The 26,735-nt window shown below is 43.3% G+C and overlaps 2 protein-coding genes and 2 long non-coding RNA genes across 5 annotated transcripts; 1 reads left to right on the top strand and 3 right to left on the bottom strand.

Annotated features, from left to right (window-relative positions):
- The first annotated feature begins 2,158 nt into the window (after positions 1–2,158).
- On the top strand, positions 2,159–4,541 carry LOC120711238 (50S ribosomal protein L24-like). The gene is made up of 5 exons (XM_039996700.1): positions 2,159–2,396; positions 2,501–2,596; positions 3,614–3,717; positions 3,810–3,946; positions 4,165–4,541. Exons 1-5 carry the CDS (start codon positions 2,337–2,339, stop codon positions 4,245–4,247), a joined length of 480 nt encoding a protein of 159 aa, XP_039852634.1. The 5' UTR covers positions 2,159–2,336; the 3' UTR covers positions 4,248–4,541.
- A 4,138-nt stretch (positions 4,542–8,679) lies between these two features.
- LOC120711240 lies at positions 8,680–16,765 on the bottom strand. Its single transcript, XR_005690213.1, has 7 exons — positions 16,688–16,765; positions 16,454–16,525; positions 16,247–16,313; positions 9,464–9,613; positions 9,016–9,285; positions 8,827–8,929; positions 8,680–8,736 (listed from the first exon to the last, which is right to left on the bottom strand). It is a non-coding gene; the product is annotated as an uncharacterized LOC120711240 (long non-coding RNA).
- A 2,331-nt stretch (positions 16,766–19,096) lies between these two features.
- Positions 19,097–21,489, bottom strand: LOC120711239. The gene is made up of 3 exons (XM_039996701.1): positions 20,663–21,489; positions 20,372–20,560; positions 19,097–19,464 (listed from the first exon to the last, which is right to left on the bottom strand). Exons 1-3 carry the CDS (start codon positions 21,311–21,313, stop codon positions 19,417–19,419), a joined length of 888 nt encoding a protein of 295 aa, XP_039852635.1. The 5' UTR covers positions 21,314–21,489; the 3' UTR covers positions 19,097–19,416.
- A 1,611-nt stretch (positions 21,490–23,100) lies between these two features.
- LOC120711242 lies at positions 23,101–26,465 on the bottom strand. Of its 2 annotated transcripts, XR_005690215.1 has the most exons (4): positions 25,747–26,465; positions 24,267–24,441; positions 23,823–23,934; positions 23,101–23,541 (listed from the first exon to the last, which is right to left on the bottom strand). It is a non-coding gene; the product is annotated as an uncharacterized LOC120711242 (long non-coding RNA). The 2 variants fall into 2 exon arrangements; XR_005690214.1 differs by having other exon boundaries at positions 24,267–26,465.
- Positions 26,466–26,735: the final 270 nt, after the last annotated feature.

Below are 26,735 nucleotides of genomic sequence, written 5' to 3' on the forward strand. Positions count from 1 at the left end.
TACCAAACAGGTCCAAATTCAAAATTCAAATTTAAATTTAAAAAAATAAAAAATTCTCAAAAAATTTCTAAAAATACTTCAAGGTGCGAAGAATCTAATGGTGTCAAATTTTCTTAAAAATTCGTTCATTTAATATAGTTTGCGGGGATTTGAAGTTAAACAAAAAAACGTGCATACAAAAGTATACAAATACAATGTAAAAGTAGTACAAAAAAGGATTGGAGGGTTCATTTAGACTAAAACATATTATACAAACATTCATTTAGTATACTTTGCGGGCATTTGAATTTAAACAAAAAAAGAATTTTTTTAATTTGGCCGGTTACCAGTCAAACCGATCGGTTACCAGTCAAACCGGCCGTTAAACCGGTTAAATCGACCGGTATACCGGTACGAACTGTTTGCACAGAGGATTTTAAATTCAAATTTGACTTCGACCGGTTTCCGGCCAAACCGGTCCGGTATACCGGTACCGGACCCCGCCGGTTTGGCCGGACCGATCGGTAACTAAAACCCTGGTGGCACTGCGGCCTAAATGGTCGACGTGACATCGCCTTTACCACTTTTGTTTCTTCCAAAATCCAAAAGAAAAAAAAAGAGTCGCCGATATCAGTTGCATTCTCTCAATTGAAGAATCGCAAAGCTTAGAATTCATGCTAGATGAGCTCTCGCTTTCAGACACCATACTAGACGAATTTGCAGAATTCATGCTCCGTCCTAACATAAAATGAATGGTGTTTCGAAGAAAAAAAAACTTAAGAGAAGGGACAAAGAATTATGGAAGAGAAAGTCCATTCAACCGAACCATGTGCGTGATGTTCTGGACTCCCATTTTTGTTGAAAAATAACATGAAGCTGAGTCTTTTTTTTTTCTCTCTCGAACAACCTGAAGCTTAGTCTTTTCTCTTAGAGCATCTTCAATAGCCCAGCTAAACTTAATTGGCTAGGTAAGACTGACCTAGTAGGTTACCTAGCATGCGTGTATATTGTCCACGTTAGCAGCCCTCGTCAGCGATGGAATGGAAGTGGAGCAGCTCAAATTTGGAAATGTCCGGCGGGAGCCTGCGTTACTTGTCTTCTTACCTGCTGACGTGCACAACTTCCACAAGAGTACCGTAGCCTGCTGAGGTCAGTCTAAAAATAAAGAAAAACAGGTAGAATCATCATCCAACGTAATAGCTAAACTGCTCCGCTGGTTATCCCCTCCCTCCCGCTGGGCAAAAATACACAAGCAGAGCAGCTCGCCACTGGCTCCTTCCCTCCAGCGCCCGCCCGCTCCCTCCCACGTGCGCGGGTCCTCTTCCTCCTCGCTAGATCCCGCCGGGTCGTCCCCTCGAGCCGGCGCCGCTCCGGCCGGAGCTTTGGCCCCCTCCCGCCACTCGCATCGGCGCCACTATGCCCCCCTCGCGCCGCTCCGGCCTGAGCTCGGGCCGCCGCTCCGGGCCACTCCCGCCGCTTGCCCTGACGCCGCTACGACCCCCTCACGCCACTCCGGCCGGAGCTTGGGCCCCCTCCCACCACTTGCATTGGCCGCACTCGTCGCCACCGACGTCTCGTGCCGGTGCTGCGTACCGTCCCACGCCGCCCCCGGCATCTTGTGCCAGCGCCGGTGCTGTCGTACCGCGCTGCCCCCGTCGTCCCGCGCGCAGCGGCTCTTGTGATGACAGCGCCTCAAGGGAACAAGAAGGGAAAGGAAGGGGATGACGTGTGGGACCCACATTTCAGTGGGTGTGGAGGGAGAGAGGTGGAGGAGTTGTTGGGATTGGGAGAATGGAAAATAGAAAATTTGTTGGAGTAAGCAAATTGATATGGAGAGAAATTTTTTTACAGAGTTAAAAGAAGAGTCAAATAGAGAGTGAAAAATAGCTACTCTCTTGGAGAGTTGGAGATGCCCTAAATCACCTTTTTGTGTCAGTAATACTTTGTACATAGATGGGATTTGATATGACCAGTTCAGAATTTAATTTTGAGAAATTATGTATATCACTAACTTCTTAGCTCATAAAAGATGTTGTAACATACAAACTTTTTGTCAAAGTAAAAAAAAAATCGATTTACATACAGCGTTAGGCAAATTTTGTCAAATGGGCGGACTAAAGTCAATGGGCTCAGGCCGGGATATCAGGCTCAAAACATCAGCCCAAGCTTCATTACGGCCCACGCATTCCACTCCTCCACTACCCCAACGGCCTCCAGCATCCTCCTCAGCTCCTTGCGCCGCCGCCACCTCCTCCCCCCTCGCCGGCCGCCGCATCCCTCACCGGACCGCCGCATATTTCTGTCCTCCTGAACCGCCATCGCGAACCCGCGCGGGAGAGCAGGCGGCTCCAAGGAAGATGGGGTGGAAGGCTGCAGAGAAGCTCATCAGGCACTGGAAGGTCCTCCGCGGTGACAACGTAATCTCTCGCGTTCTCCACTCCCTGCCCCCCAGTCCCTCTCGTTAGTCCCTACTTTCTTCTCATTGCAAGATCCCCCGTTTTTCATTTCTTTTCACTGCCAGGTTATGATCATCAGAGGCAAGGACAAGGGGGAGACCGGGCTCATCAAGCGGGTCATTCGGTCACAGAATCGCGTCATCGTCGAGGGCAAGAACTTGGTAATTTGTTGTATGTTTTCCCAGGTTATTTAGCCCGAGTGTGGAATTGATGTGGCAGATAATAATTTGTGGTTATATTATATAGGACTGCTACTAGTTGCATAATTGGCGGTTTATTTCGTTGCACATTGGCTGCATTGGTTCAATTGAACATACCATCAACGGCATCGCGCTCTAGGTGTTTGTTGAAATTCCCGGACTGGCGGACCGTCATAAAATGGTCTGAATTTTTCGGAGTTCAGAGTACTGTTGCCTCTGAGACTGCGCTCATGGTTGTAATCTTGTGTTGTGAGTGATTAGAATAGTGCCTGGATTTCATCCCCGTTGTGCTGCTTTGATGCAGATCACATGAGTTTGACTTGAATGCTGAATGATAGGTATAGTCCCTCCCCCCAAAGATACCACATGTCCATCATGACACAAAGATAGCAAAATAGGCAGAGAGCACGTATTAATTGTAAGTGAGAACTGAATAGCTGTGTGCATTCTGCATGTATAGATGGATGTCGACCTTCAGCTTTACATATTAGTTACAGGTCAGGCCACCAATATCGATAGTTCATATAGTTTTATTGATTTTGGAACATAAGAAAAGTATTTTTTTTTTGCTGTGTAACAAGCCAATATTGTATTTTACATACCGTAGTGTCCTCCTTCATGCTTTACTGATTCTCTTTGGGGCATGCCTGCCTACCATATCGGCTGTTGCACACTGGCATAAGATCCATAACCAACAGATGCTCAATAGCTCAATTAGCTTATAAAGCGGTAGCCATTTGATTTGTATCGTGGAATTGGCTGTGGTGAAAACCAAACAGGAACAGCAAAACTGTACTTTTCTCGTCTTTCTAATATCATTACATATTTACTAGAAATACGCCGCATATTTGCTTGTTTATTCTGTGCACCATTAACTGCAACCAGCAAAGGGAAGACATCATTTTAATTGTCTTGTGCCTTGTCATGCCTTCTTGCACACAGGAATTCCGTATGTAATTGGGCTATCATTCATTTCAGGTTAAGAAACACATTAAGCAAGGGGAAGGGCACACAGGTGGTATTTTCTCCATTGAAGCTCCACTTCATGTTTCAAATGTCCAAGTAGTTGATCCTGTCACTGGGTATATAATATGATACTTGATCATGTTTTACTACCTATGAAGATATTGCTTTTACATTTGTAAAACATTTAACAACACAATGTTTATTGCAGGAAACCATGTAAGGTTGGATACAAGTATTTGGAAGATGGGACCAAAGTCAGGTTTGCTAGAGGGATGAATGCATCTGGTGCTGTGATCCCCCGGCCAGAAATTCTGAAGGAGAGAAGAAAACCAAGACCTACATCACGTATGTCTCATAAAAAAATATTTTATCAAACTAATAGTGTCTCACATCATGCATGTCTTGTAAATACATTTTATTTGCTTATTATATAGTGCTTTTCAAGGAAAATTAATTCCCTAAAAAAGGTGCTAAGCTAAATGGAACTTCTTGTGCTGCAAAATTAAAGCAAACATAAGCTAACTTTATTTGATGTTTCATTTAAGTTTCCCCTCCTCATGCAGCTGGCCCAAAGGATACACCAATTGAGCTTGTGCTGGAGAAGACCTACGATGAAAAAGCTGGAATTGGAATGCCCGATCTATAGCTGCCGTGTTGTTTCATGTTTGTGCTGAGAGTTCAGTATATGTGACTAAGTCGGCAAGTCCTAGTTAAGGTATTAGGGTGTCATGGTGTCAATGGTCGTTGGGCAGTTGTACTGTGCTTCCCTCATAATAATCATGTACTAAAGGTCGAAAGAGACATTGCTAGCATGCATGCTTTCCTTATTTGTTTTCTTGGTGTTTGGTTCTGCAGAAACGCATTCTTGGATGAGATATGGCCAAGATTTCTTTTTGCTATAAGTCACTGCTATTGGAACTGTGATTCTGAATTTTCATAACTTCTTGGGGAGTGTCCATATTGTATGCTCTTGTTTTAGCTTGTAGTTCCCACGGTTGTTACTGCTCTTGCATCTGTGCCACCGCAGTCCAACCACTTAGTTTAATTTCCGTGCTTCTTCAACTCTATCTTGTTGTGCTTATGCATACAGCTACAGATCTGTTGTGTGCTTAATTTATATTCTTGTGATCTTGTTTCGTATATGCTCTTAGTTTGTTCTATTCCTTGAGTAAGGTGAAATTCTGGATGCTTTTGTGGGCTTGGATTTGCTGATTAGGGAAATTCATGATACCAAAAGGAAGGGGTGTCTCTGTTAATCCACCAAGGGTACTAAGGAATAGCATCAGTTCAGAAATAGATGATGAATGGGCGAATGGCAATGGTAATTCAGGTTGCCTGCCCAACATTGCTCTTGGGTGCTCTGCTTCCAGTTAATTCTTTTTTTTTCAAAAGATCTTCCAGTTAATTCTTCAGGGGAGACCTGGAGGTGAGCTTCGATTTTAAAATCTAGGCAGACAGTCTTGGTTCATTTTCATGTTGTCTTTGAATGTTTCCATCAGTTATGGAAGGTTTTTTTTTTGGGACCAATAGCTTTAAGATGATCTCATTAGCATCCTTAGATTACTGATCAGACAAAGTTGTCTTGACCTATGGACTCCCCATCAACATCAAGAGAAGGACGTTAACTTTGAGAAGAAGAGGTGGAGGAGTATGTAGGAGGCAGGTGCAGGACACGAGATGCACGATCGAGCAGGAGCCGCCACGTCATCAGGCGTGCTAACACTTTGAATGCGCCGCCCAAGTTAGGGCCCCTGGGGGGGCTCTCGACGGACGGCTCCGCGCTCCGTGCTACAGTGCCGCGGTACTGTGCGGCACTGTAGCACGGAGCTGAAACGAACTAGCTCTGCGCTACAGTCAACTGCGGGAGGAGTGAAGCCGGTGAAGCTAGGAAAGAGTGGTTTCACCGGCTCCGTGCTACAGCGCCGCTACAGTGTGCTACAATAGACGAAGCCGGAGCTGGTGAACCCGTCCCAAACAGGCCCTTAGTGCTCGACGGAGTGAATGGCCTCGTGCGTGTCTCTTGTACACACACAAGGCGATTCTAGATAGGCTCTTCAACGAGCCCAAGTACAATATTTTGGACATGACACGATGTTGTTGTCTAATTAGTTCTCTTAAAAATTGATATTTTTTAATATATTTTATAAATTGATACCAAGTAGTAGTAATGATCAAGTAGCACTAATGACAGCGGTTAAAGTAAGCCATGAAATAAGCACAAGTTAACCATTCTGATCGCAGCTGAGAAAGTTCCCCGGATCGGAGTCGGAAACTCCGCAGATCTTGAAGCAGTATTATCTGGGAAAGTTCCACCCCATTGCCGCAGGAGAAATTCAGGCACGAACAGACAGACAGTAAGTAAGCATCAAATCTCTCTGCTCATCCAGATCCTAATTTTTTTCCTAATCTGGGGCTGTGTTGCGGCCTGCCTTGCCGGGTGTTCATGTGTGATCATGTCGTGTGGACTCACCGGCATCAATCTGAAGAAGAGCTGGATCGAGGGGGATTTACCCGTACTTGCGTGATGACTAGGCAGCTGATCGATGGTTGTTGGCAGGTGCAGGAGATACGATCGATCAGCATCCGCCGTGGGTTCCACGTCATCATCAGACCGGCGTAGGCGTACTACCACTTTGAATGCACCAGCTCATGCACCGCACGAACTACGGTGGCACGGGTCCATGTACTGGCTCCCGACCATAACTACCTGTGATTTGACTCGTGTCTCTTGTGCGCACACAGCGATCCTAGCTAGGCTCTTCAGGTTCAACGGTCCCAGGTCTAATGTTTTGGGCATCCACATGATCGATGTTTTAAATCTCAGTTAGTTCTCTTATAAATTCATCTTTTTAAACATATCTTATAAATTGATACTAAGTTTTTTTTTTTGAGTTAGTGCATAAATTGATACTAAGTACTACTAGTAACGATCAAGTAGCACTAGTGACAGCGATTAAAGTAATACTAACCCATAAAATAAGCACAAGGGGACAAACATGGGTTTGGCCCCCCGGCCGCGGCCCACTTCGGCGGCCTAGAATAGATGCGATTTTTTTATTTTGTTTTTTTACAAAAATATAATTTTGTTTTCGAAATTTACAGAAATATACCCTGGCCGCCCCGCTGCCGGGCGGCAGGAGTTTTTCTGCAAAAAGTTTAACGAAAAATTTGCGCTCGGACCCTGGAGGACCGGTCGCCCGGCAGCGGGGCGGCTGGATCTGGCCGCCCGGCTGCGGGGCGACCGCCTCCCCCCTACTATATAAGGGTTTGGCTGCATTCACCTATTGAATTTGTACGGAATTGCATTAACCTATTGAACGTTGCTTAAAAAAAATTTGGTGATCTGTAGGGTGGTCTCAAGACAACGACGAGGCCAACTTCGACGACTTTACACGGTTGCTTGCTATGCCTGTCCAGGACGATGATCCCAGCTTGCATACACCTGTGGCTCTGTTACGCCGTCCTGCCAGAGACGTGAGGCCACCGGACCGTCATAGCTACCCTACAGATCACGTACACGCACAACGTAAGAGAGGTCGGCATGGCAAGGGTGGTTAGTTGTTGCCACTTGTTTCTCTATTGTCATTATGGACCTGTCGTCTTGGTTTTCATATTCCGTACTCAAACTTCATCTATGCTACCTTGCAATGCAAGCACACTTTTGCAATACTAATGAACTCTTAAACCATGATATGGTGTATAAATAGTGTTACGACCGAGTATTTTTTCCTGGAATTTTTGAACCAAATGAGGGGGGCAGCCCAAATGAGGGGGCAGCCCTTTTAGAAGGGAATGGGAAGTGGTCGCCCCGCAGCCGGGCGGCTTGGGGGGCCGGCCGCCCCGCTACCGGGCGACCAGTCCTTCAGAGGACCGGGCGCAAATTTTCCGCGAAACTTTTTGCAGAAAAGCCCCTGCTGCCCGGCAGCGGGGCGGCCGGGGTATATTCCTGTAAATTTCGAAAACAAAAAATATTTTTGTAAAAAATGAAATTGAAAAATATAAAAATAAAAAAATCACTAGAATAGATTGGGAAGGCTACCGGGCCCATCGCATTCCCATTCCCATGCCCATCGCGCACAGCTCACAATAGCGGCGTCCGCACCAGACCCAACCGCGCCGCACCGCCATGCGGCGGCCGCCCTGTCCCTAACCGCCACCGCCACCGCAACAACAGCTATGCCTGCGGACCCCAAGCCCCCGCGCGCGGCGGCGCCCCTGCCCGCGCGCCCGCTCCACCTCGCGCTCCCCTTCCTCTCCCTGCTCCTCCTCCTCTACGTCTACTCCTCCTCCTCCTCCTCCTCCTCCTCCTCGCCCTCCATATGTGTAAATTTACTTGTATGTGTACATGTCCAATATGTTGCATTTAGGACATCTGTAAGATGAACCTTCTGGTAAGCATGACTTTTTGCATAAGTTGCAAGCTGGATACCACCAATTTTGTGTTTCAACTAAACGGACAATTATAACAGTGCAGCGGCATCCACTTGCCTGCATAAGAAATTGCTTGATATTAGATTTAGCTTTCAGTTTAAACAATAGAGTTCAGAGGTAAGTATTTCTTGCTGGAATTGTATACTAGAATATGTATTACCGGAAACTCGTAGGGGTCTACAGCTTCCATTTCCTGTAGCGTGAGGAAATCAGGTACAGGTGGAGGTTCTGGTTGACTCTGTTCAGCAATTGGGATGCCAGCTCTTTTGATCTTGTAAGATTGTCCATGTGTTCTGCAACAGTATAGTGTACAAACAGAATTTGAAGTAATTAATTATGGAACAATGTGATAAGTTGATATATATATGTGCAGGGAAAGGAAAAGGTTTTTTTTTACCTGTTTAATAGAGTTGCTGCTTCTGGTATGTCAGGATTGATATACCAATGGCATGCAGAGTACCCGCTAACATAGAACTTTTCTGTAGTGATAATATTTTGAGCAATATCATTTAGTAATACAAATATTATGTTGACAAATAAGTTTAATAAATATTGTAGGATTGGTGAATGATATACCTTGAAAGTATTTCACAAGACATCCCGTGAATAGCACTATAGTTGGTCTGTCTTCCATATTTGGATCCTCAGGCATACTAAATTGTGTTGCTTTTGAACCCCAAATTGCCATTTTTATCTCTTGGCCACTGTTCACAATATGTTATTTTGTGTTTTCTTTAATGTAGAACATGTACGAAATTAGCAATGCCATATATTGTGTTTGAAGAGTTGCTTACCATCCATCTGTCAATCTGATGTCATGTCGTAAGGAAGGATTAGGCTGATTGGAGAAGGGAATCCACTCTGGTTCATTGATTTCTGTTATAATGCCAAGGATATCTGCCAATAGAAAATCAGTTACAATTAGAGTTGGGATATAAATGTAGCTTATAAAGTAGAGCAGATAATTTAGTATAGACACTAACCATGGAATTTTTTTGTGTCATTGATGAATTCTGGGAGTTTTTCAAAAGGAGTGAGGTTGTAGATATACTTAGGCTCAGTTATTTGCTCGGTTGCAGCACTAATTTTGGTATGACAGGTGAATTCTAGCATATAGGGACCTGGGACTGATTTGAAAAAAAAATTGCATTGCAAACTTTGAAGCGAGCTATGACATAGGTTCTGTCCACTTGTATCATAGGTCCAAGCTTCTCTGCTTCTTTTGCGGGTATCTCAGCGTACATGGTGTTTCCCTGTAAGTAGGGGGAAAAATAGTGGCATTAGTTCTTGTGTTTGTGTAAAATTGGAGCTTATTATTAATGATTTTTCGAGAAATTTTCTTTTTCTCTTGATACTGGTTTTCTGTTTTATTTTTTTAGTTGATGAAGATATCATAGAACAAAGATATTAACATATGAGTGGCTGGTTTACCTGGTTGTCGACAAGAACCATATCAATGTGTTGTAATGGGCCATTTTCATTGCTTCCATGGAATTCCCATTTTCTGCAGACACGTACGTGGATTGTCTTGTGCCAGTCTCTGGGTTGTAAAGTTGAAAGCGGATTGAAAACCATCTTGATCTGTAAAAGAGAGAGAAAATTGTAACTGTGAGAATAGTTTAGATATTGTATCATGTATATATGTTTTTTGGTCTCCTGTAAATGCACAGTTTGAAATGAAAGAACTGCAATAGGGTCATAAATGTGGATATGTGTGTAATTACCTAGTTGATATTGTGGCAAAAGGAGGTTAGTACATATATAAATTTGGCATTCATATCGCTGAGTAGTTTGTTTGGCACTTCATTGCTGCTAATACTTCACGGTAGACAATATTTTTTGTTGTGTCACAATAATTTCCATTATCATCTTCAATAAGAATTTTCAATCCTTTTTTAGATGTAACTCTGGAGATTGCTACATAGAGCTGTCCATGAGTGAAAACTGGTGTTTTTAGATATATTCCAACCGTGGCTAATGTCTGACCTTGACTTTTATTTATGGTCATCGCATAACATACTCTTATTGGGAATTGCCTTCGTTCAAGAACAAATGGTAATTTATGATTTTTTAGTGTCAGCCGTATCCTAGGGATGAGAACACTATGGCCAGCGAATGAGCCGCTCATAATTGTAGCTTGTATAACCATATCACCCCGAGCTGTTACTATTAGTCTTGTGCCATTGCATAAGCCAATTGATTGATTTAGATTGCGCAGAAGTATGATTGGGACGCCCACCTTTAGATTGAGTTCATGAGTTGGAAAGTTAGAACCATTTAATGAGTTAAGGAACTCAATTGGATATAAGATATCATATGATTCATGGCTGTCTGGTGCTTTGACAACCTTATCACAACTTAAATACTGTTTGATTTCCCCGGGAAGAAGTGAGACTATATATGTGTTAATTTCATCAACTGTGTCATTTTTGGGGCATAGTATTGCTCTGGTCCTTAAATAATCAACATTTTTATATTGATTTGCCAGGTCAGTATACACAGAATCAACTATAGCAGGAATGGGTTCAGTGTAATCCTTTATAAGAAATTCCTGTGGTATTGGCACTAGCATTTCATCTGGAGTATCAATTGGAAGTTGTGATGGAACATTTCCTTCTCCAATAGATAGTACCCATTCACTGAAATCAGATATTTCTTTTTGTGATTCAGCATCTGAATTTGTTGCTTGTAGCCTCATATTTTTGTGCAATGTAAGAATAGTGATCGAAGACCATAATTGAGAGTTGATGATAGCAGCATTTATGATTTGGTTTTTCGTTCCATTTTCTATAACTGGTAGTATTTGTCGTGGATCACCACCTAAGACAACAACTTTACCACCGAAGGGAATGTTACAGAGTTCAGGATTGGTAACAGATAATAGGTCTCGAAGTGTTCTATCAAGTGTTTCCAAGGCTCTTCTATGTGTCATAAGAACTTCATCCCATATTATGAGTGATGTTTGTTGAATAAGCTCTGCCAACATAGTTCCTCGTTTGATATCACAGACAGTGTCATCATCTAAGTCACATGGTATTTTGAATTTGGAGTGGGCTGTACGGCCACCAGGAAGAAGCAATGATGCAACACCAGAAGACGCAACAGTTAGTACTATTTTCTGATTACCTCGTAGATAAGTAACAATAGTGTTCCATAGATAAGTTTTTCCAGTCCCACCATATCCAGATACAAAGTAGAAGGCAGGTCTGCTTTCATTAACAGCAGATGTAATTGTTTTGAAGGCGTACAAATGTTTGTCATTTAGGCTTGATATCATATCTTCAGATTTTATTAATAGATCAGCAGCATCATAACTTAACTCTTCTTCGATTAGACGATTGCCCCGAGAAACAGAAGATGGATTATTTCTTGTAGGGATGTTGTGGTCTCGTATGTTTCCGCCGCTACGGGCGAAAAGTATTGTTAAGTCATCAAGAAGGAAATCTCTTAGTGTGGAATCTGGTATTGTGTATGATTTATTATTGATGTTTTCTCTAAGTTGGTATTGAATATCATCAGCCATTAGCCTCCAAACTTTTTCGAAGAAGGCAAATTCATCTGCAACTTCACAGTAAAGAAGCATTGTGACAAAAAGCTGTCTAAGTTGGGCCGATGTGGCCCATGCTGCAGCCTCATCAAAAGCATGATACCATTCTTGATCATTACCAAGTAAACCTCTAGCATTGCAAGCTGCTCTAAAAGTAGGATAAGTTATTCCATTGTATGTTCTGACATCTTCATAGCTTTAAGCACCTTTGACAGTCATAAGTAGAATTCTAAGATAATATCTTTCACCAACGGAGGGATGTACATAATAAAGTCTGCCTATTTTGCCTTTCGATTATTGTCTAGGCTCCCAAGTTCTTGTTTGTAAATCCCAACGCCATTTTGAAGGGAATTCAAGATATGTTAAAGTTCTTGCTGTTTCATATGCTCTGTTGGCTGCGAACCATTCAGTGAGCATAGTTCTTTTCAAGAAGTCATTTGCAGCAATTTGAGCCATGTTAGCATTTATGTGGTAAAGAATATTATTCTCATCTGGTAGATGTACTGGTAGTCTTTCCACTGCAGGATAATGACGATGAATATCGAAACCATATATTCGCCAACATGCATCTTGTTCACATATGTAACGGCAATCAAGATATTCTTTGACTTCATTTCTTGTCTTTGTGTTTTCATCTTCAGGTACATCTTCTCCATTTCGAAGACGCTGGAAGTAAGCTTTGCTACAATCTGGTCCCTTAGTGACATACTTGAATAAATATTTGATGAATATTCCTTTGTTGCACCATTCAACATTAATATGCGCTTGAAATTTCTTAAGTAAATACATATTGTAAGGTACAACCCATTGGTTAGATAATTTGTGTGGCCCTTTTTGTACAAAGCGACCATTATCAGCCCTTTTGTATGTTGCAAATCCATTTGGATCAATTGATGTTTCAGTCTGAAATGGCTTGGGATAACCTTTTGAGCATTTCCCATTTTTCATGCATGGGGCATTAGGATTGAGAGGTCCACAAGGTCCATGAATCATATGTTCTGCTACAAGAGCATATCCTAAGGGATCTTCATTTGGATCAGGAATCTCAGCACTTATAAATCGGTCAATTAAAGATGGTGTTGGATTAGTGGTGTCCTCCACTAACCAGAATATAAGATGAGCATGAGGCAATCCACGTTTCTGGAATTCAATTGTATGCAGAGCTGTCATAGTTTATTTTTGTATAAGTTAGTAAGGATCAGGAATTCATACAGATGTAGGCCATGTATAGTTGAGTTGTAGCTTATTGTGAATGAATAGTAGTAAGTATGGAAGAATATTTGAACGTACCTGCTGCTACAGGACCAAATATTCTTCCACTGCGAATATCATCAAGCATTTCTTCTAGTTTCATATTATATACTCGAACAATTATGTCAGCTCTATCTGATGGTTTTTTATCAGGTTCTAGAATCCCCAAGCTTATTTCATTCCAATTTATATTGCATGTAAATGTAACGAAGAAGTCTGGGGGGACCAAAAACTCGGCAGATTGCGACACCATCATGATAGTTTTGTATCATATAGCGACGGCCACCAGTATGTGAGGCTGGCAGTACAGTTAACTTACCCATCTCGCTGAAATCAATACAACCACGGCCAACAGCATCTGCTATGCCTTGGAGATTTTCCATCCTAAATTTATCTTGGTTTTGCAATATGTACCAAAGTCTATTTTCATATATGGCAGCTCTAGCATCAACCTTAGCTTGGCTGGAAAGAAGTCCTTAGCATAAAACGAGATTTGGCTGTCCCTTTCTATAATGGAATTGATATCTATAATAATCTTGCATTGTCATGGTACATCTTTTTTTGCGCCTTCCGATTCAGTAATGCTATATAAAACTCCAACTTGAAAGCCTCTTTCCCCAAATGGAAATAAAAGTGGGTATTGCAGTGCCATGTAAGCTCGGTGCAAACTTGAAATCCGGGTGCAAACTTGAAATCCGGTGTAGATTACCAGATTTAGACTCTATTATTATATCTCTTTTGAAATTATCAAGAGAGAAATCGCCGACAACAAGCATAGCCAGTTCATCTGTACTTGGCAAGTTATATTGAATAGGATCACCTTCAGAAGCACCAACAATTCTAATAATGAATTCCTCATTTTCATGATCTTTTAATCTATCTCGAGCAGCTCTAAATTGCTTTGCAAATGGATTATGTTCATCAAGCATTGTTATCAAACTCTCAATTATTGAAGGGTCAAGAGATTCATCAGCTTGATCAGTTGGATGCAAAGCTTGTATTCGATTCTGAACTTCATTGGAAGTGTCATATATATAGAGCTGAAGGAATTTTGGTGGAGACCCATCACAAGGCAACAAAGATCCAATACGATGATGAACTTGGCCATGTATTTTGAATATAGGTGGACCGCGACCATCATTAACAGATCTATCTATATTTGCTCCCATTGATGTGAAAGCAAATAGACAGTTGTATTGACGGATATTGCGCATAAATTTGGTGCTTCTAGAATCACCATCAAATCTTGCTAGTGAAGCCAAAGGTTCAGGACGGTCACGTGGTCGCGGTATTTTTATTTTTCTGCCTTTACAGCAAGAGTTATAAGTAATTCTATTTTGCCGACGCGAAGAATCTGATTTAATCCGTTCTTCATACCAGAATATGGCATGGCAATGTTTGCATGTATAATCAGGAGATCCCAAATAAGACCTTTCAGGATAGGATGCTATTTTTTATTTGTATTTTTGTAAAGAACATGAGGATATCATTATTGTATCCAGTTTAGATTGAAGGCCAAAAGAAGTAGTCAGAAAACAAATATGGTTAGTTGCTAAAATTAGCTTTTGCTAAAGAAATCGATGGGAGATTAGGTAGAAAAGTATCTAATACCTTTCAATGCATTAATGTATTCTTGTGTGAAATATCCACATTTCCGAGATAGATTGTGTTTAGATGTAGGATCTAGTGGTAGGCCAAGCGTAAGTATGATCAATAACGGTGAATATAATTATTTGTCCGATAAAGATAGTGTGCAATCAATACCTGTTGTAGCAGCATGTTTCTGTTTTAAGATTTTAATCCTTTTGGCACGGCATTCAGATGCTGTTGATATAACAGGATCATAAGAACCTGTGTCTGCAAGTGTTCGTGGTCGTTTTGAGGAACATCCACGATCATTTGCGTTTTCAGTACATGTATTCTTTGGCGTGGGCATTATTCGAATATTTCTGAAGTTATATTTTTTTTAATTTGTAGTCTCTAACTCTTGTAGAGTATATAAACTGCAAGTGGTGGAAGCACATAAGTTGTAATTAGTTATGTTGTTAGGACTGGCATATGATGGCTATGTCTCATAAGTAACATTTGGAGTGTTATAATTGACAGTACAAAGTACTTTGATAGTAGTAATATATATTTTTAAAATAGACTATGTAAACATGTATTTAGGAGAAAGAAGCTATCATGAATGTAAAAGAAGAGGGAAAGTAAATAGTAGTATAAAAAGGAAATATGAATTAGAGGTGGAAAAAAAATACAAAACAGGAGGGGAGAATATTTGAAAATTCTCTCATCGAATTACATATTACATAGTATTGGGGAATCAGAAATAAAATACATACATCATACACATTAAAGAGAGGGGAAAAAATACAAAAGGGCAGATAGGTCTATGGCTATCTTTAGTGTGCAATAGCTTTAGTGTAAATAATTCAGAAAATAGCAATCTAGCTGTGGTTGTCTCTGTAGTGTGGTTCTGTACTAATTCTGGGAAAATGATTCACTTTTAGTGGAAAATTATATGCCATGAATTCAGATTGATGTTCTATGTTCAGTTCCCTGTAGATAAGCATGCCAGCGCAATAATAGTTTGTTATTCTTAAATTGAAAAAGATCTGCAGGAATGACACTGCTTTTAGACATGCTTTTGCATATGCTAAGGAGGGTTCGGAAACTACAGGTTCCCAGAAAAAAATTTCGCGGCGGGGGCCTATTAGTTCACTCTGTGGCAGTTCCAATTCGACACCACATAGGACTGTCTGATCACTTGCTATCTCAGTGATGAGGGATACATATTGCAGTTGGCATTCCGAGGCCGCAGCATGAAGCAAGGCTATCGGAGAAGTTTCCTTTATGATCATGGTGTGCTTGATACAATGTGGCAGTGCTGCTTCTTGGGGCTTTTTTACAAAGAGGAAAAAATAAAATAAAAGAGGGAAAAAGGTACAATAAACGAAATCAAATAAAATAAAAGCACAGGGGAAAAGGTAGTTAGCTAAGATAATTACTGAAAATATTGGTTAATGTAATATTAGTAGTAAGAAGTGTAATTATTTAGCCAAGGTACAATAAGGAAGAGTGAGGAAAGGGATAAGAGTTAGAGACACATACTGGTCTCTCTATTATAGTAGGCAATAGTTTTTTTTAGTTATTTAATATGAGACAACATGCCTGATATAATAGCCAGTCCGGGGTACATATATATAGTATTTACCAATACAATGGTCAACTTGGTAGTTTAGTTAGGGATTAGTGGAGATGTAGCAGTAGGCAGTTTGGTTTATTTGAGGAGTGTTAATATACCGATATGTATTAACTTGCTATATCTTAGAGGATAATTTGTCGAAGCATGAATGAATGGCAAGTTCGATGAATATTAAAACGGAGAAGAAAGTGTGGTGTTATTGAATAATTACCAGCAATGTTTTAGGTGCTCCGTTGAAGTCACAAGGGTTCCAGTGTACTCCCTAGTGAAGCGTAGATCTGTAAACAAATTCAATATTTATGAGGAGCAACATCTGGGCGAAAACAGTATGATGCAAATCGAAACAGAGAGACATTATGTTGATAGCTAAAATTAGAAGAGTAATATTTCTTTTCCCCTAAAAATTTGTAGGACGGACCTCCTTGTTTAAGCAGCTGGTGTTTGTCAGGGTTTAAGCAGTTCGGAACAAATGTGTAGTGAGGTGAACAACCTGTGAACCAGAAGCACACTTAGAAGCATCAGTACTGAGAAGGTAGTATATTATCTTATAGCAGCGCACATTAGGTATGTTTGTTTGTGTAAACAGTGAATGAGGAATAGAACTCAGGGTACTTAGGTTAAATCTGGGCGGATTCACAAACAGGAAACATACCTATGAATGGGTAGCACACACGGCGAAGCAGCAGGCGCAGATGGAAGTCATTGGAGTGACATTCACGGATCCGGATCTGAATGAGCCAAACAAAGTTTAAGAAAGCTTTGTAGAAGTGCCTATACGGGAAGCAATGGGGATCCGATCTAGTGTGCGGGCATACCTTACGGATGGATCTGAATATGCATCTTAGACAATGGGGATCCGCTTGCTAGGGCTGGGGATGCGCCGTGTTGGAGCTCGGTCAGAGGGAGAGCGTGGTGCAGCGACAGCAGCTTGTTCGATAGGGAAGCAGGGCGTTGAGTGCAGCGACAGCAGCTTGTTCGATGTAGAGATGCTTGTTATGACGAAATTAAATTCGTAGAATGGATGGATCAGGAGTGCAACTGTAAACCGAAATGGCTTCATAGATGGCGCTGTATTCCTGGACTAACCTTGGTTACTGCAACTGAAACTGACAAAATGTAAACCGAAATGGCTGACCTCGGCAAGCTAAAGCATGAGCCCATTTGTAAAAAAAGTGTGATGATTATATTTGACAGTAGTACATCTGAATAATTTAAACGCCTACTGATCAGTGTGTTATCAGTACTACCATAGTACGCCATGCATTATGCCCCATTTTACGGAGTGCGGTACTTCTTGATTAAAAAAAACAAGTGTAGTACAGGGAGGAGTAGGGAAACTGGGAACATGGCCAGTTCAGTGCATGAGATTGAGGCAAAGAGAGAGGAGAGTGTGTGGGCAGCCCACACGAGGCGCACGTAGCTCGCACGTGTGTAGTACGTAAGCAAAGGCATTTCTCAATATTCACAAACGCACACCACCGCAAGATCCAAGGTCCATGTCACAAGATCCTACTGCCCATGGACACGCACGCTCACTACCTATTCCCCCTTTCTCCTTTTGACCCTTTTTTTTTACGAAATTACACATATTTATCATGAAGGACAGCAAGAATCACTACATAGAAATACCGTGCCAATACAGAGAACAACAATAAGATTTTATTCTTACTGCTCAGTTTTAACCTGCTGTGGAGTATCAGTTGTGGTAATTAAGCTTGGAATCCCCTTCGAGGCCCAACTTGTGTAGGAACCCGACTTGTGTAGGAGCCGTGAGTTCAGAAATCGTCGGGCCTCATTCTATATGTATTCAAAATGAGGCCCAACAAGGCCCTGCTTTTTCACCTGATGCGACGGCTCGTAAATGGGCCATCGCCAAGCCCAGATATGAACAACCAGCCCAGGGCTGCTCCGAAGCTACGACGAATTCTACATATATTTTTGCTGTAATTTTAGGCTAGCGGTTTCAGTTCCTACACATACAAAAAATCCACATGTCAAAAGTAGCTTGAATTTTACTATCTCCGTTCTAATTTATTAATTGTTTTGACTTTTCTAGATACCTAGAAAAGTTAAAATGACTAATAATTTAAGATGGAGAGAGTATATTCGACAGTGACGAAAATTCAAAGGTTAGCAGTTAAATCTTCTCGGCCGGGGCACATGCACGGCCTCGGGCGCTGCTCATCGGACGCGGCCAAACTGCCGCCGGTGGTCCAGGACGGAGGCCGACGATCTCCGAGAGTCGCGCCCAGCCGTCGACCTGGCAGCCAAAAGGAATAAGACAAAGCTGGCTGACAGGTGGGCCTCGGTGCCCCGGAACGGCCTCACATGACTGATGGTACCCTGAATCCAGAAGGTGCAGCGGAACGGCACGACAGATCCCTCTCCATCAGGTCGACTGCTCAATTCACATGCACTTGCATTGCAACAGCAGCAGTTACAGTTTACTGTTCTATTCTACAAGATGGCAGTTAATTTTATTTTTTTATGAGGATAGATGACAGTTAATTGCAGCTTTCTTGCCAAGTGCTAGAAGCATGCTCTGAAGAATTAAGTATCCCATCCCATTGACCAATGTGATGCAAACCCAAGAACAGGCATAAGTTTTCCACTAACCAGAAAGATGAAATCTCAAATGCGTGAATCCCTGCTTAAGTGGTAAGTTGAGTTGTTGCCATTTGCCAGCTCCATCTCAATTGTCATTTTTTGACAAATCAGAATTGATCCTCGTCAAGTACAAGATGCGACGACGGACTCGTCGAGTCATCGTGCTCATGCATCACTAGAAGTAACTGTAATACCCGACATATTTTGCTGGTTTTGTCATTGAAAAGGAAAAAACAGTACCAGGCACCAGTTTTGCAAGAACCGTACATGATTCAGCGTTACTAACAGATCCTCTGCCCTTACAATTGCGACTGCTGTTATAAACCATTTTACTCTGCATGCTACGTAATGTATCCGGTGGCATCGATATGAGAAACATGGGTCATTTTTGTGCTAATCAAATGGCTCACATATCAAATTCTCAAGCCCTTCCTGAGACTGAGAGTAAGGTTGATTTGTTGCCAACTGAACATTACCCTTGTTCACAGTTTGCAAACTAGTGTTTCGAACTCCGAATGAATAGATCATGAAAAGGCTAAACAGGTTCACCGTCAAAGGTCTTGGATCACTGATCTCATGGTTCCCCACCTCACCCTAAGTTCTGTTATTTTCATCCTACGAAACATAACTTTGCACCTACTGATCTACGCCTGAAGCTTGCAGCTTGCCCAGGGTAGAGGATACAGCAATTGGAATAATGGGGAGAAGACAACAAGGCAACTAACCGTATATATACACGGGCTATCCTTGCGGTGATGAAAGAAGCCAAGGGAGCTATGTAGGCTGGAGCTCGCTTTCCTCGTGTTCCTTGATGAAACGGCCCTGCAGTTTGGTAATGCAAGATATGCAATGCTTGATCAGAACAGAATTTAGTAACAAATGGTGAAGCAAATGGGTTAATAGTATGCTGGAATAATGGAAAGATACTGGTTTATGTGCGGGCTGGTTGCTACTTGCTAGTAAAAATGCATAAGATGAAGTATTTCTACAGAGTTTCCTTTTCCTGAATCAAAGGATTTACACTGTGGTTCATGCATTATCCTTAGACACAACACATCCATGAGCATTAAAATGTTCCTCTAAAATAAGCCGCAGTGAGAAAGAAAACACAAGGCATGTCGATTTTTTAAGCTTGGCAGAAGGTGAAACAACAAGATAAGGATTCAGGGCAGAGTTTTCATCTGTTCACATATATGTGAATGTATTCGGCATTAAAACTGGGCAGGATATAATGTTTGTGGATCCAGCTATCACAAATCTGGAGTACCAATGATGGATAATCAATTCGTTTTGCTGCTGACAGACAATGCAACACCATTTGAGCATCCATTTGCACAACACAGAAGCTCTGTTCAGGAAATTTGGACAAAAGATCCTATAGGAACTGCAAATGAGAAGTACTGCGTTGGGCACAGTTCTCCCCTTGCAAAACCAAATTATCAAAATTTCAAGCATCCAGTTAGAGGTGGAGATATATCCATGCACAAAGACACAAGGTACCCAAAATTCCCAACTCCAAAGTCCAAACCCAATCGCTTGGCAGTTCAAATATGGATTCAGAGTATTTGTGTGACAAACTAGATCGCAGCAACCCACGTCTTGGCGCATCAGTAATGAATTAATGGTGTATTGATAGCGCCGTAATGTATGAGATCACGGCAGCTCATGTCATGCTCCTTGGCTCATCAGTAGTAATGGCGTATTAACACAGAAGGGATATCGCTGTCACCTTGAATCGCGGCCGCTTCACGGCATTGACCCGGCGAACCTCGTACCGGATCCGCTTCGCGAACAGCCGGTTCCGCCGCTTCTCCTTGTATCGCCTCACCTTCTCCGCCCTCTCCGGCCCCGCCGGCGCCAGCTCCGGCGGAGGCGGCGCACCCGCGGCGTGCTCGGACGGCTCCACCTCCACCAACACCTGCACAGATGGCGCCACCACTGTCACGTCACAGCTCTGTCTGCAAGACCTGTACGGGCGACCCCGAAAGGCTGCGCCTTTTGCGAGAGCGGATGGACTTACGGCGTCGAGCCCCAGCTCCGGCGCGGCGTCGGCGTCGCTGTCAGCGCCGCCTCCGCCGCCAATGTAGAGCGACCCCCGGTCCGCCCATGCGGCGAGGATCTCCTCGTGGTCCAGCTTGAGCAGCAGCGAGCGCGCCGAGGCGCCCGTGCTGGCCGCGGACGAGCACGGCGACGACGACGGCGTGGTGGCGGTGGTCGCCGTGGTCGCCGCCGGCGAGGAGCCGCTGCTGCAGTACACCCACCGCTCCCTGCCCCGCAGCGCGCGCCGCGCCAGGTCCTCCTCCTCCGCCCCCGTGAACCCCGAGCCCCCGTCCGGCGACGCGGACGGCGACTCGCCGGCGCCGGCGGAGGCGCCGAGGATGTCGGAGAGCGACGGCGCCGGCAGCGCCGCGAATAGGGTCGACGCCTCGTGGTGCAGCGCGAACGGCTCCACCTGCTGCTGCTGGTGCTGGCCGTCTCCATCCCCGCCGTCCTCCCGCTTGACCTCCGCCTCCTCCCACGCCGGCGCGGGCTCATCCCGCGGCGACCGCGGCGGCGTCCCCGACTCGACCTTGATCAGGAGGTCGCTGAGGCTGAGGTACTTGGTCTTCTTCCCCTTGCCCCGCGCCCTCGGCCTCGGCTTCCGCCGCCGCCCGCCGCCGCCACTCGCCATGGCGCTCCTCGCGCAGCGCCCCCGAGGACGCCTTGTCGGCGAGCGAGACTGTTTGGAGGGAAAGCGAGAGATCTCCCGCGGCGAGCGCGAGAAAGCACGGGTGGCAAAGGCCACTTCCCTCGATCCTGCGCTGACGTGGCGGCAGTTGGATGACGTGGAGCAAGGCCATTGGTCGCCCGGATTGCGGTGTTCCCCTTTCGGCCTTTCCGTCGCACAGGATGGGGGAGGGTAGAAAGGGAAGGTTTTGAAGGGCGTCACGGGGGTTTTGTGATGGTCAGTGTGTGTGGGTGGTGGTGGACGATCACATCATCGCCGTTGGATCAGTAGATGCAAAATGTCAAGGACTTTTGATTGGTGAGGACAATCACACGTTTCATTGGATTCATGGGGAGATCATACAAATCTTTTTTTTGCGTAATCACATGCACCCTGTAGCATGGGTTTCGGAAGCACTCCTTCGGTTCTAAAATAAGTGTTCGTTTAACATTGAAATTTTGTTACAGAAAGAGTGCTTTTTTAATTGTAGTGAACTCTATCTAATTAAAGCAACATCAAATATCAAGAGAAAATTGTATTGAGAAGGGTTCTAATCGCTGGTGGTCTACGATTGTATGCAAATTGATTCGTATATGTACTCTCTTCTGCTTCGCATGCCGATTGAATTGTCCGTGGGATCGAGGCGTTCGCATGCAGAGACTAATTGCACCAATTGATTTCTCTACGGGATCGAGGAATTAGACGGCAGGTATTCCTGTCATTTTCCAAAAAAAAAACACGACATCTAAAAAACGGAGAGAGTAGATGCTAATTTTCTGATTCCAATGCATTTATATTTATTGAGAATTTAGAACCAAGCAAACAACGCGGTTTCCAATCACAAACAACTATAGTTAATTAAGGATGATATGGTTATTTCTCACCACTACTAATCTGCCTAAAAATTTCTAAACGAGCACTTATTTTGAGACGGAGTGAGTACAAGATCATGTAGGTAGTAGACAAATATATTAGTTTGAAATAGCCAAAAGAAATAGTCAATTGGATGGAGCCATCAACAGGAGGTTTCTGAATGCACAGAGGTGACTTACCGCACCATACCAGAAAAACAATGTATGCAAATGGTGGCGATGTGGTACATAGTACACCTTTCAACTATTAATTGTCACCTGCCCGTATCATCCCACCACGATGAAGTGTAGTACTCCGAAATGTCTGTTTTGTACCCGACCACCACGGAAGATTCAATCCTTTTTTTTTTTTTGAAATCTGCCAGGAGCTCTGGCGCATCTTGTAAGAAGGAGTGGAGCACCCGCGCCCGGCCGGCGTCGAACGCGGGTGGGCTTGCCCAGCCCCAGCTGAGCTAACCAACCGAGCCCCAGCTCGGTCCCCGGAAGATTCAATCCTGACCGTGTGGTTTGCACCGAGATACATGCTTTCTTGTCTCTTCCTCATGTATTTCATTTGTATTTCAATTTTTTTGTTGAATCTTGTCAGATACATGTCAGACATAAAGAGATACATGTCACACATAAAGAGGTGAGCTAGTAGACATGATAGGACATAAAGAGATGAGGTGATGGACATGTGTACTATATGCTGTACTTTTTTATATAACACCATCCCACCACTAAAATTTTGAATTTCGAACTGAGTACTCCTAAACCGTTGTGAAGTGATATTTTATTCAATATCATTTTTGAACCACCAAAACCGTTGCGAACTGAGTACTCCTAGCGTTGGGGAGAAGAAGCGTAGAGTAATTTTATATTAGATAATACAACTTTCACTGAACGAATCCGCTAATCTCAGAGCAATTTTTTTAGATTTTGAATTAAAGTAGCAGGCCCTAGAGAGGATTAAAATTTAACTAAAATATATCCACACGGCCTCCTGATACATGCTGGTACATTGCCCATAAATAATCACTTTGTAGCATCGTATCTATGCCATGTTTTTTTCTAACTTTATGTGCTCGCTGATACCTGAATACACTAGTACCATCAGTATAAGTACTCACTAGTACCAAATGTAGCTCTGTTGCTCACCGGCAAAGCACAGCAAGAAGCAGCTCTCTATCTGCTTTTCATTTCTCAAATCAGCAAGCACAAAGAAAGTCTTCTCCTTTTGTCTCAGCAATTTCTTCTCCACGAAAAGAGTAGTATCGGGGTAGGATCACTCCTCACTCTGCTCTCTATTTTCTCCAAATCTCAACTGCTCGCACCTTCCACCTCCACATGCCGAGAGAAGCACAAAACACAAATCAGCATATGGCATACTGGCAGGGGCGGAGCCAGGAATTTATTTTTTTCATTATTAAGGGGGCAACCATGCTAATTTATATAAAAATTTAATCAACATTCAAATATTTAATGTGAATTTGGGAACCATAGGGGGGGCCAAACCCCTGCCGGGCCCCCTGTCTCCGCCCCTGCATACTGGTACATATTGGCATATAAACACCGAGAAAATGTGAAGACATAAAAGGAGAGGAGGTTGCTCTTGGAAGTACCTATTGACTGCTGCTCGCGGAGGAAGACGCGGATGTGGTACCAATGACCACCGCCACACGCGCATAATGCCCAACGCTACTCCTCTGATTATCGGCTGCCCCACTGTACCTACTATAAATCAGAAATATTTTCAAAACTCAAGAGTAAAGATAAATATAGAAGAAACTCAGTACATGTGTACCACCTTATTTAAACGTAAATAGTAGCATGTACTACTACATGAATGTACAAATTATATTGTATAAGAAGACAACAATAATGCAATTATTGTCAAAATAAGCTTATTTTAGGATTTTTTTCTCTTGAATGATTAAGCAAAATAAACAATATGCATGTACCAATATGCACAAACATTCTGAGAACTAAAAATGGGAATTTTAGATCAAAACTCAACTACATTCTGTGAAACCTGAAGAACCAAAATATTGCTACAATTGACGAACCTGAGCATGAAGATTGTGGCTGCCTTCGATGGTGAGCATAGCTAGCACCAGGGCGTTGTGTAGGCTCAGCTTGAAGGGGAAGAAAGTAATAGTGTGGCCTCAAGCAAGTCGTCACATCTGCAGACTATTGGTTGCTATTCGTATAGATAGTACTGCCTCATCCCTCATAGCACACCTAAGCAGAGATTTAAACATTGAATTACTGAAAACAATAATAAAAATTCATCTCAAATGAGCAGATTAACTAGTTAAACAACAACATGCCTCAATCATAGTACCACGGGAAGCAATGCACACATGAAAGAGACGCTGAATAGTTAGAGCCTTAGAAGAGTGCATTTAGGCAATATACACAGAAAGAGATGTTGAATATGAAGCAAAAAAACTGAATGAGCAGCTACACTTAAGCAGACAATTAACCAACCAAAACAGTAGGACGGGAAAGGACAAACATCATCCATAAATGAAGCGCATACCTGCTACCTTCAAGTACCGGAGAACTGATGAGAATTTTATTTATTAATCTACACGATCCGGAGTTTCGCATATGTTTCTTCATACATGCAAATACACATTTTCTCGTTGGTTACACTACACAATCCAGAACTTTATACATACCAATACAAGCACACTCAAAGGCCACAACCACACTCCGACAGTGCTGCATAGCTACGCCTGAGAAGAAATTGCATCTTAACCTATCATAAGTCATGAGATCTGATTTTCAATACGAGATAAAGGTGACCAACTAGTGAACTTTGTATCTGAAAATGTCTACACATGAACTACATGATCTTCCACTTTGAGTCAAAAGTTACGTTTATTTTATATGAACGACATGATCTCCAGGCTACCCATCGAGTTGCAGTCGATGCCTTTTAGAAGTAAAAAAAAGTGCTACCAAACAGTAGATCCGCGATGACAGAAGAATAGAAAGGAAGGGATGCTCAAAGCAGCAGAGAGATACCAAACCAACACACGGAGTTTCATAGTGTTTAGCATTTTTTATGAACTAATGTGAAGTAGGAAGGCAAAAATCACAAAACATCCATGATATTTTTGGGGCTGGTACAGAGCAAATAAAATTGAGCCAAAACAAAGTCATGAATCAAAATTAAAAAATGATAACTTTTCCTTTTTGTTCATGCAACACCAACCATTCTGATCAACTCCATTATTCTGCAGGAAACCATTCAATGAGCTAGTCACTACTAATTCTTTGGAGGCCAATACAAGAATGCTAGTATGCTAGCACTAGATGATTTGCTCAAACGTTGTGGTCGTAGCACCAATCCATCTCCACTAATCATTAGGCAAAATTGGCCAGGAAACACTCTTCAAGTGTGAGTTTTGCTACGGACCATTAAAAAAATTTATCTTTGTTCCAAGACACTACAAAAATGTGGTAATTTGCTCCAGAACACTACACCCATTATTATATTCAATTTTAATAGAAGAGCATACTAATTGACTATCCTACCCTTGGCTTTATCTATCAATTCTCATCCTCTCCGAGAACTGGATGGTGCGCGAATTTCCGGCGGCCGCTCCTCTCATGGCGGCGCGTGCCGCGAGCACGAGGTTCCTGCGATGCTAGTTCCATTTGGCACGCAGCACCGGCGCGACGTGGTCGCGATACTCTCCGCCGTTGGCGACCCCTCGCTCCAGGGTCGATGCAGATGGCCCTCCGGCCCTCCCCGCTCGCCGTCCCCGCCAACCGCCTCGAGGTGCTTGATCCAGCCACAGGCAATGGCGCCATGAGCTTGCATGCGAGTTACTAGATGAACTTGCATCCACAGCAAGCAAGGAAGCTAATCAAGTTAACCAATAGATGCAAGTCGTATAATCAGTTAATCAGTTGGCCTGCAGAGAGAGGGTGCTGTGGGATCTCGAATTTGGGTGCCGTCACCGGAATTGAGTGAGAGCACTGTGCCGCCTGGAGCTCCAGCACCGCAGCCACCTTGAGCGGGCCCCACGGAAGATCGAACGTCACGGCCATGGGCGGCCCCACGCGAGATCGAGCGCTATGGCCACCCTATGCGAGCACCCTGCCGCCGGGAGTGGGCACTGCTGCTAAGAACGGGCGCCGGAAGGAGGGGAGCGCAAGGAGGGGCGACTGAAATCAGTCGCCGCGAGGGGCCTCCACGTGCCGCGCAATGCCCCTGCAGGCCGTCGATGCAGCCGCGACGCCGGGAGGACGGAAGCAGTGGAGGTGGAGGCTCGAGCACCCGCCTGGAGGGGTCAGGATAAGGTGTGCAGCAGCGGGGTAATTCAGACATTTCATGTCAGTTCACAATTAATCTGAATAAACAATAGGCTACAGTATCTTGTGGCAAATAAATTGATTGAAGGGTGTCTCTAGGCGAAGAGAATTTTTTTTAGTGTCTCATAGCAAAAGCCACCATTGAACAGTGTTGTCCCACAGCCAATTTACCCTAATCATTATTCTGGCTACCCATGCGCAACACA

This window comes from Panicum virgatum, chromosome 6K (assembly GCF_016808335.1).
Source record: "Panicum virgatum strain AP13 chromosome 6K, P.virgatum_v5, whole genome shotgun sequence".
Classification (NCBI taxonomy): domain Eukaryota; kingdom Viridiplantae; phylum Streptophyta; class Magnoliopsida; order Poales; family Poaceae; genus Panicum; species Panicum virgatum.

What these genes read in the sequence shown, in the direction of transcription:
- LOC120711238 (XM_039996700.1), top strand. Translation starts at nt 2,337, where the DNA reads ATGGGGTGGAAGGCTGCAGAGAAGCTCATCAGGCACTGGAAGGTCCTC. An exon ending in AGGTCCTCCGCGGTGACAAC is followed by an intron (nt 2,397 to 2,500) that starts GTAATCTCTCGC and finishes TTTCACTGCCAG; the next exon opens with GTTATGATCATCAGAGGCAA. An exon ending in TCGTCGAGGGCAAGAACTTG is followed by an intron (nt 2,597 to 3,613) that starts GTAATTTGTTGT and finishes CATTCATTTCAG; the next exon opens with GTTAAGAAACACATTAAGCA.
- LOC120711239 (XM_039996701.1), bottom strand. Translation starts at nt 21,313, where the DNA reads ATGGCGAGTGGCGGCGGCGGGCGGCGGCGGAAGCCGAGGCCGAGGGCG. An exon ending in CGGAGCTGGGGCTCGACGCC is followed by an intron (nt 20,561 to 20,662) that starts GTAAGTCCATCC and finishes CCATCTGTGCAG; the next exon opens with GTGTTGGTGGAGGTGGAGCC. An exon ending in TGAAGCGGCCGCGATTCAAG is followed by an intron (nt 19,465 to 20,371) that starts GTGACAGCGATA and finishes ACCAAACTGCAG; the next exon opens with GGCCGTTTCATCAAGGAACA.